Here is a 10,911-nt window from a genome sequence, read left to right on the forward strand (position 1 = left end):
GGGCTGTGTGTGTGTGTATGTGTGTGTCTCTGTGACCAAAAAAAGTGACCAAATCCAATTTTCTTTATGCATGCTCTTTCTATTCACAGTTTGTGGGCTACATATCCATCCCCCATCAGAGAGAGAGAACTGTGTCAAGGAGGGAGAGAGGGTCAGAGACTGTGTCATCTCCATGGACCTGACTACAGTAGGACTGGGCTGGCTATCTGGAGGTCTGCCACCCTCACTGTGATATGATGCACAAGGTAGACTACACATGAATGGTCTCCAAAGTGCCACAGTGTTTAATGGAAATGGGACATTCTTATAATGCCAAACATCCCAGTTCTGTTACATCACAGACGCAGGCCTCTCCTCTCCACTGGCAGCCAAGGCGGTCATTATTTGAGGAAACCTTTTCTCATGGGACACAATGGGCCACAGTGCCGTTTGGTTGCACCACTTCATGGTGGGATGGGAGATAACATTTTAATGAAGTGAAGCTAATAAGTAGGAGCAGGCAGAAAGTTTACATAAGGCCCTGCTCGTCGGTCATCGCGCCCCAGTTGTGCTATATGGAGATGACTAGACTATCCTTGTACAAAAGTAAAGTACCCAAGCAAATAATTGATTGAAATTACTTGTGCAGTGGAATGTCAAATTAAGCACAGTCATTATTTTGAGGTTTACCATAATTATATTGTTAAGGAACTTGAATCCTATGTCGGAACTAAAATGCTAATTACCAAAAATGTAGTTTGAACTTAATACAAAAGCCTTCTAAAAGACACATACTGTATACTGTTTTGCTGCTTGAAACCCAATTCAAATGTCTTAAAAACGAAATAAAACTCCCTAACTGCTGCCTGAAAAAGGGCTGAAAAATTGCCAAAGACTCTGGCCAACCGAAACATTTAAAAATATATATTTCACCTTTATTTAACCAGGTAGGCTAGTTGAGAACAAGTACTCATTTACTGTGACCTGGCCAAGATAAAGCAAAGCAGTGCGACACAAACAACAACACAAAGTTACACATGGAATAAACAAACAGACAGTCAATAACACAATAATAAAAAAAGATCTATATACAGTGTGTGCAAATGAGGTAAGATAAGGGAGGTAAGGCAATAAATAGGCCATAGTGGCAAATTCATTACAATTTAGCAATTAAACACTGGAGTGATAGATGTGCAGAAGATGAATGTGCAAGTAGAGATACTGGGGAGCAAAAAAAAACAAAACAGTATGGGGATGAGGTAGTTGGATGGACTATTTACAGATGGGCTATTTACAGATGGGCTATGTACAGGTGCAGTGATCTGTGAGCTGTTCTGGCAGCTGGTGCTTAAAGCTAGTGAGGGAGATATGAGTCTCCAGCTTCAGGGATTTTTGCAATTCGTTCCAGTCATTGGCAGCAGAGAACTGGAAGGAAAGGCGGCCAAAGGAGGAATTGGCTTTGGGGATGACCAGTGAAATATACCTTCTGGAGCGCGTGCTACGGGTGGGTGCTGCTATGGTGACCAGTGAGCTGAGATAAGGCGGGGCTTTACCTAGCAAAGACTTATAGATGACCTGGAGCCAGTGGGTTTGGCGATGAATATGAAGGGAGGGCCAGACAATGAGAGCATACAGGTCGCAGTGGTGGGTAGTATATGGGGCTTTGGTGACAAAACGGATGGCACTGTGATAGACTGCATCCAATTTGCTGAGTAGTGTTGGAGGCTATTTTGGAAATTGCATCGCCGAAGTCAAGGATCAGTAGGATAGTCAGTTTTACGAGGGTATGTTTGGCAGCATGAGTGAAGGATGTTTTGTTGTGAAATTGGAAGCCGATTCTAGATTTCATTTTGGATTGGAGATGCTTAATGGGAGTCTGGAAGGAGAGTTTACAGTCTAACCAGACACCTAGATATTTGTAGATGTCCACAGAGTCAGATCCGTCCAGAGTAGTGATGCTGGACGGGCGGGCAGGTGCTGGTAGCGATCGGTTGAAGAGCATTTAGTTTTACTTTCATTTAAGAGCAGTTGGAGGCCACTGAAGAAGAGTATGGCATTGAAGCTCGTCAGGAGGTTAGTTAACACAGTGTCCAAAGAAGGGCCAGAAGTATACAGAATGGTATCGTCTGCATAGAGGTGGATCAGAGGATCCCGTCCGGCAGGTGGTACCAGTGCATCCAGGCTTAGACCAACAGTCTCCTAAACAGCTTCTAGCCCCTGGCCATAAGACTGTTAAATGGCTAACAACTACTGCTCCCCCTCACCCCTACGCTGCTGCTAAAATGATTATTCATTAGATTTATTACTACCACTGCGCTTCTGTTCATTGATTACAAATAGTATCTACTGTATCTATTTATCCCGCTACTGGTCACTATCACTCCTGTTTACATGTATTTACATGTTTCACCATTAGTATATTAACATAAGTATTTATATATTCCCACCACTTTTCACGCCTACACTGGCACTCTTACACACACACACACACACACACACACACACACACACACTGAATGCGTTTTACGGGGCTTCGTATGCTTCCCATACGAAACTGTTCGGAACAGTGCCTGCATATATTATGACCACATTTTGGTCTTTGGCAAGGGTTTTTTCAAATAGTGTGCAGCTGCAACCCGCAATTTGGGGCATTCCAGCATCTGCAGGAACTCCTCCCCTCAAGCATCCCATTTGTTCCTTCATGAATTTGGTACTGACACAGACCCTGTATATAGTTTCCTCTCTTTTTTTCGTGTTTAATTTGATATTGAATAATGCACTGTTGGGAAGGTTTTGCAAGTTTTTTTGGGGGGGGGTTTTGCATGTGAATTTTACCCCTTTTTCTCCCCAATTTCGTGGTATCCAATTGTTAATAGCTACTATCTTGTCTCATCGCTACAACTCCCGCTCGGGAGAGACAAAGGTTGAAAGTCATGCGTCCTCCGATACACAACCCAACCAAGCCGCACTGCTTCTTAACACAGCGCGCATCCAACCCGGAAGCCAGCCGCACCAATGTGTCGGAGGAAACACCGTGCACCTGGCGAGCTTGGGTTAGCGTGCACTGCACCACAGGAGTCGCTGGTGCCCGATGAGACAAGGATATCCCTACCGGCCAAGCCCTCCCTAACCTGGACGACACTAGGCCAATTGCCCCACGGACCTCCCGTTCGCGGCCGGTTACGACAGAGCCTGGTCGCGAACCCAGAGTCTCTGGTGGCACAGCTGGCGCTGCAGTACAGCGCCCTTAACCACTGCGCCACCCGGGAGTCTAGGGCTTGCAAGTTAAAGGGCAATTCCGCCACTTTTCAACCTCATATTCATTGTCTCTACATATGTGAAAACAAAGCGCTTATGATCTGCTGTTAAAATATTTGAATTAAAGTCCTAAAAAGAAAAAGTGATTTTCAAAACCTGCAACTAGTTTCTAGCCACGGTAAATCGGTCTTTGAAAATATTTTGATGACATCATCGGGTAAAACTTTGTTTTCACATATGTAGACACTGGTATTGTGCTGGAGATAGTGAAAATGATGTTGAAAAGTGGTGGAGTTGCCCTTTAAGCATTTCACTGTACTTGTGCATGTGACAAATAAAACTTAACTGAAGAGCTTAGAGAAATCTACTATTGCCTAATTGAACCTTAGCAACAGGTTAGTGAGTATACAACTAGTATGATGAAACCCCCAGCTAAAACCTTGCAAAACACTGACGCCCAACTTCCCATAGCACTTGCTGTCACTTGCTGGCAGGGACTCCCACATGCGCTATTTACTGGGAGTAGAAAAGTGACACTGCCCCAAAAGGCTAACGCTTCAGCTGTGTCAACCCCCAGATGATGTGTATAACCCAGAACTCAGCAGCTCTGTCTCGGTCCAATAATTTAGCCACTGTTGCTGGTCAGGTCAGACACTGACAGAAATCTAGATCATAGACTGTAGGGTCATTTCTCCAATGGCGCATACTAGAGCCGTGTGTCAGAAGCTAGAAGAGCTACACTACATGACCAAAAGTATGTGGACACCTGCCCGTCAAACAGCTCATTACTAATTCATGGCCATTAATATGGAGTTTGTCCCCCCTTTCCACTATAACAGCCTCCACTCTTCTGGGAAGGCTTTCTACTAGATCCCCAAACTGTTGCCACAAAGTTGGAAGCACAGAAGTGTCTCGAATATCATTGTATGCTGTAGCGTTAAGATTTCCCCTCACTGGAACTAAGGGGCCTAGCCTAACCATGAAAAACCGCCCTACTATTATTTCACCTCCACCAAAGTTTACAGTTGGTACCATACATTGTGGCAGGTAGCGTTCTCCAGGCATCCGACAAACCCAGAGAACATGCTTCCACTGCTCCAGAGTCCAATGGCAGCAAGCTTTACACCACTCCAGCCAACGTTTTGCATTGTGCATGGTGATCTTAGGCTTGTGTGCGGCTGCTCAGCCATAGAAACCCATTTCATTAAGCTCTCGACGAACAGTTCTTGTGTTTACGTTGCTTGCAGAGAAAGTTTTGGAACTAAGGTAGTGAGTGTTGCAACCGAGGACAGACAATTCTTACACACTCGGCGGTCCCTTTCTGTGATCTTGTGTGGCCTACCACTTTGTGGCTGAGTCTTTGTTGAGCACTTACACTTACACTTACAACAGCACTTGCAGTTGACCGAGGCAGCTCTAGCAGGGCAGAAATTTGACGAACTGACTTGTTGGAAAGGTGGCATCCTATGACGGTGCCATGTTGAAAGTGACTGAGCTCTTCAGTAAGTCCATTCTACTGCCAATGTTTGTCTATGGAGATTGCATGGCGGTGTGCTCGATTTTACACACCTGTCAGCAACGGGTGTGGCTGAAATAGCTGAATCCAATCATTTGAATGGGTGTCCACATACTTTTGTATATATAGTGTATTTTTTAAGAGAAGAAAGGAGGTCCTTGCACCCAGTGCTGTTTGTCCACAGCTGTGAAAAGGCACTGATACACAAGCCCACGACTTAAACAATAAATATGGTGTGTGTGCATGCGGTTATTCCGTGCCATCATATTCACTCAGGGTGAATTTACAAAACAACCGGTTAGCTTCCTGATTGGGCTCTAACTGAAGCTGCCCCCAGTAACCTCTGAGAGCATAGTCTTCACCTCACAAAATATGGACCTTTACAAACTTCCATCAAGACCATAATGTTCTTTGGTCGTCAATGTTGGTGCCACAAATTATCTCTGCTCTGCATGAGACAGTGGAATGCTCAGCATTGTGGTGGTGGTGGACCCTCCAACTCCACATAGATATGTGGCTGGGTGGGCGGGCTGTTGGATGGAGGGGTTCCAGATTTGCGGTGCACATACCAATTAACAGTTTCCCTGGATTTTTCTTCCTCTCTGGATGGAAGGAGGTTGCAGTAACCGTCATTAACTAAGTATGCCTAGCCTAGAAAGTAAAGCATGTGGGCGAAATGCAGTCAGTCAGTGTTATCTGTCACCATGGTGGTTTGGACCAATTAGGAGAAATCATTTCCAGATTTGGAATGTGACCCAGGCAGCGAATGGATGCATCCTAAGTAATTAATCTCTCAGCAGCTGAGCGAGTAGCCCCACCATGCAGGATGACAACAACACACACAGCCAGACCAGCTAGCAGGGCAGGGCAGCTCTCTCCGCCTGGCCCATTCATCTCATTTAAAGTAACAGTATAGGTTATTTACCACCATGCCAACCTCACTGTCTGACCAATATGTGTTTACAGTATGATCTAGTCTCTTTGCGGAATTTAAACATTTAGCTAGGCAATGAATTCCTCAGTGGTTCTATTTTTAGGTTGTTCCCTCTTTTAATCAACATGACAATAGCCAATGAAATGATTGCAGTATCTTCTAACGTCAAACATGCACTCATTTTTGTACCTGTTAGGGTGGTGGATTTATCAGAGTTGAACCCTTCATTTTGGGGTTGGATGAAATGAATACCAAAGCTTGTTTACGCTATTCCAAAAATCAACTTAATACAAAAGAGGACAAGAGGACAAAGACATCATTTAGAGTGCCCCCTCAGGCAGATAATTGCAAAGATAGTGAGCACCCTATGCACACAGAAACTAAAGCTGGGGACGCTGACAATTCAATATACTAAGGGCTTTCGTTGTTCAGTTCTAAGAATTCTGCTGCTCACCCTCACTCAGTCACAGTGGCTGGAGACGAGTCTTGACAGCTCGTAGCCTTATCGATTCTGCTTCCTAGTGTTATAGTAGTGTGTGGTCATAGATAATATTTCTTCTGACATGGCGCAAAGGAGAACTCTGCAATGAGACAGGTAAGCCTTTTATGTAAATGACACCAGACATTGCCATAGACATTCAATGACCGTGTGACATTCAACTCATAGTGGAGACAGTAGGCTACAGCACCAGAATACACAGGAAGTGGGAGAATTATTTTATAGTACTGCAATCTGACTCTGCTGCCAAAGTTGTCAGGAAGGATTTGGTCATTAAAAAGAACGCCTTCTGCCAGACTCTGTTAATCACCTGTAAGCACTGAACAGATTAGGGGGGGGGGGGGTATTTTCCAAATGCTAACAACTGAACATAATTAAATACCACATTAACATGGCCCATAGACACTACTTATAGCATGGTCGTGTTATGGATTCACTAGGTCATGTCTGCCTTCTATTTTATTGACAGTACAGTGGCAGATCAATAGCTTCCTTTTCCCCAGATAAATAGCAGAAGGACATGTGCAGTAAATCAATACTGTAGTGTCCGTTGTTCACATACAGAACACTCAGAAGAGGAGAGCAGATATGACTAAGAATGCCTACAGCATGGATAATCCACTAGATTCAGCCAAGGGACCCTTTTTTATTGAGCGGATGGTGAGGGGGCAGGAACAAAATTACAAATAATTTGTAGACTGCAAATTGACAACAAGAAGCCCAAACAGATATATTATTTGACTAAAACGATCACATATATCTCTCTATTATGTGTTGGAATACTTTGGAAGAGATTTACTAAATTAAAATCACATGGGAGTTGATTTGCTGGTGTTTTGTTTGTTTTTTTACAGTCTTTTATGTCCAACAATTTGGACATAAAAGGGGGGCCAAATAAATAGAGTGGATCAGTGTAGCGAATAATTGATGTAATCTTGCGAGATCAGTCTGGTTGTACGAGGCTAGCAGGTTTCTTCCTAGTTTGGAAATTATACCGAATTGAGAATAAACCCTAACTAGAGTGTCCCCATCATCTCTGCTGCACAACCAGCTGAACACGTTTCAGGTGAGTTACACATCCAAACCCCACCATAGTGTGGATGTGGAAACCCAACACCATGCAATCCAGTGCCATGTAACACTCCGACCATGAATTGTAAGGGCCGGTTGGGTTACACTTAAATACTACTATACTAAGAACCCCCTCTCTCAGACAAACTGCTGTGTGTTGTGTAGCGACTTGCAGAGAGCAGGGGTAAGGTGTCACTATTCTACAGTATGTACAGGGTGATTCATGAGAGCTATGGTTCAAGAATGAAGACATGAAGTCCATGTCAGTGTCGGGCAGGCAAGCAGGTTGGGTTGTTTTCACCACAAAGTAAGAGAGTGAGCCGGCGCTGTGTTCCAAATGGCACCTTATTCCCTATGTAGTAGACTACTTTTGACCAGAGCCCTTTATAGGCAATTTGGGACAGACAGAGAGAGGAACAGGAGGTGAACATGCCCTGCTCTCTGCTCTCTCTGTCTGACTATGGCATACCATTGCCGTTAACCTCTACTAAGGTACAGTCACGTTGAGGACGTGTTTGTCCCCATGGTTGTAAATGTAGCTTTACCAAGTTTTGCCACGGATGTTCAAGAAGATGTTCAGTTTTACCCTGAGTGCCCTCACAGTGTTCTACAGGAGAACCATCGAGAGCATACTGTCGAACTGCATCACTGCCTGGTACGGCAACACCACCACCGCGGATCGCAAGGCTCTTCAGAGGGTGATATATTCAGCCTAACGCACCATTGGGCAAACACTGCCCGCCCTACAGGACACCTACAACACCAGGTGTCGCAGGAAGGCCAAGAAGATCATCAGGGACCCCAGCCATGCCCTGTTCTCCCCGTTTCAAATCACTCAGACGCGGGCAGTACAGGAGCATCATGGCAAAAACTGAGAGCCAATAGTTTCTACCTTCAGACCATCAGGCTGCTGATTAGCCACCACTAGTCAGCTACCTGCTCCCCCCCCCCATGGACATTCCCTCGCTACTCTCCCTCATGGACATCCTCAATCAACTCTCACTTATCTTGCCTGCTACTCCCCCTATGGACATTCTTTCTTCTGTTTCTCCACCCACCCCTTCTACTCCCCTTATCGACATGCTCTCTCCTGCTGCCCCACCCCTTCTGTGGGCATTTCACCCCCCCAACAGACTTTACTCTGCCCCCACCCCAATGGCAATCATCACTATTGCAGTTGTTAATATGTATATTATTACTGTTTTGATTTCTATTTCACTCAATGATCAGCCTGCTGCTCACCTTATGGTTATTCTAACCCCCCCCCCCCCAACAGTCTTTACTCTGCATACATCCCAATGGACATTTATTTATTCATAATAAATATCCATCAGCTGTTATTATGTATATAGTGCTATGTCTATTTATATTGTTTTTACCATTTTATTTCACTAGTCCAGTATGTTGGAGCTCAAAACCTAAGATTTCCACTGTACCCTGCAATCACACCTGCAACAATCTGAATCTCTGAACCCTCGGGTCGGTGGACCTGAGCCCATGATTTGGGAGGAACAAGCTGACCCGCCCAGATTTTTATTTATCAACTCCCTTTCCGTGCTTATTAAATATTGCGCATATCTATCACTTTTAAAACCCTTTTTAGAGTGGATAATTTATGCATTTTATTGCGATTTTATCCACTTTTACTCCCGCTGATATCTCAACATTTTAAAGCCTGGGTTTTACCCGATCTATTTAAATAATTATACCCTTTTAAACTCATCTGTCCAGGATGGTGGGCCACTGCAATAGAAGCTGACATTTTAACAACTTAAACGGACGGTTTTATTTCGCTGTAAGTAGATGTTTTTCTATTTTTTCACACAACTCAATGGAGACACAAACAACATAAAAAAATAACCATTCATCCCACTATTCAAATATTACAAACCATTACTCCCCTCCCAGTATCCTGAAGAATCCCCTACGTCCTATTTTTATTTACCCTTTCCCCCAACCCAAATCCTTTTACCCTAAACCGGGTTCGTATCCTTTTCCAAACCCCTCCTCTATTTTATTATTATAATTGTTTTACTTTACTTCTTTATGTGTTTAAATCCATTAAAGTTTGTTTTAACCAAATCAAGTTGAGGGGAAAAAAATAAAGAATTCCACAACCTCCTCCCTCTTGTATCTTGACAAACCTGACCTTCACCAGACAGATACATGGACAAGAGGGATAGAAGAGGGCATTAAGCCCTGAGATGTCCCAAAATTCGTCATTACTCAATATGTTCCGTTCAAACACGTGGCTATAACCTGATATTGATGTATATTTGCAATGTCTTACAGTTGTGATATATGCAATTATGCATTCATTGACAACACGAGCAATGGAAAATCCCATAAATTAATGGTTTATTTTCCATAGTTACCAACCCAGCATGACTTTGAATTTGGGATTATTAGAATTGGAAGCTTCCTACTGAAATGCATGTCAATAAACTTTTTTTGTAGCTTTCGATAAGATTATAGATTATTTAAAAGTATATTGGTATTAGATTAAAAATAATAACAATGCAATAAAGATGATGTAAAACTATACACAAACTTCTGTACGTGAGCCCTGTATGCACGGGTGCTGTATTCGCTGGACTATTCTACTAAAACACGTTTACAGTGCATTACATCATGTACGTTCACCATAATGACGAATTACCCTGGAAAGGCTATATTATGTATTTCCCAGTGTGGGTACCAACTACACAAAAAGGAAACGTGTTTCATTCTTGCTTACAAGTTTTCTGCCAGTCACTAGAAGCCCGCTGACGGGTAAAACGATTGATTGCGCTTTTCCATGAGGCAAAATGAGACTGTAAACAAAGAGCAGCCATGTATTACTTACTTTCTGTGCAACACATCCCGTGACCCATAGTAGATACGCTGTCAAGAACACATGGGCCCAGAACGAGCTGTTGCAGTTCATTTTCCTTATTTCGTCCTTTTCTCCTATGCACACTGAACCGTGACCCGCTCTCGCTCCCACTCTCCATTCACCTGAACTCTCGGGAGCGCGCTTTCATCCTTCGTGGACCCGCATACAGAAATCACAGGGGGTTGTACTGAAGCGCCCACAATTTGGCAGTCAGTCTTATTTGTCAACAATCATTTTGACGAACATAGCTTCCAATGCACCAGCTGTGGGATTAGAATCAGTAACCTACATTTCCTTGTAGTTGGTCAGCTGCAGACCATTGATAATGGAGTAACTTTATGGTTATGTAGTGATTTAAGAGGAGCAGAGCTCTGCCACCTGTGCCATAAAAGCCCAGGCATCTTGACAGAGGGGTAGTAGTACTCTCAAACAGGCTACACTATTCCCCCTTTTCTCTAGAAGTGTCCAGAGCACAAACCCAATGTGAACATGTGAAGCCAACTCTTGCACTGATGTCACCAATGAAGCAATGGGGGGGGGGGGGGGGGGGGGGGCATCGAAACACAGGGCGAAGAGTGAGCTTGAGCAGTGTAGGTGTGGGTATAGTGACTTTATGAATGAATTTCCAGCAAATTGAGAGGGGAAAGCTGGAGTGGAGCAGGGCTGAACCAGGGACCTCTGGTTACAGGGCAAATGCACTACCACCTGTGCCATAAAAGCCCATGCCTCTTGGCAGAGGCAATATACCATCATATAGGAAGGCTATGTAGCATATATAG

At 43.9% G+C, this 10,911-nt stretch overlaps 1 protein-coding gene across 2 annotated transcripts in view; it reads right to left on the reverse strand.

Moving 5' to 3' along the window:
- The window catches only part of LOC110525844 (uncharacterized), a 34,428-nt gene that overhangs the window by 19,653 nt on the left and 3,864 nt on the right, over positions 1-10,911 (reverse strand). The window contains exon 1 of one of the 2 annotated variants that reach the window (XM_021606299.3): positions 10,103-10,618. The exons of the other annotated variant lie outside the window; for it this stretch is intronic. Coding sequence (XP_021461974.3) covers positions 10,103-10,183 — 81 coding nt within the window. The 5' untranslated portion in view covers positions 10,184-10,618. Of the gene's footprint in view, positions 1-10,102; positions 10,619-10,911 lie in introns of those variants that run through there. 2 annotated transcript variants of the gene reach the window in all.

This window comes from Oncorhynchus mykiss, chromosome 6, assembly GCF_057628025.1.
Source record: "Oncorhynchus mykiss isolate SJ-2025 chromosome 6, ASM5762802v1, whole genome shotgun sequence".
NCBI lineage: Eukaryota > Metazoa > Chordata > Actinopteri > Salmoniformes > Salmonidae > Oncorhynchus > Oncorhynchus mykiss.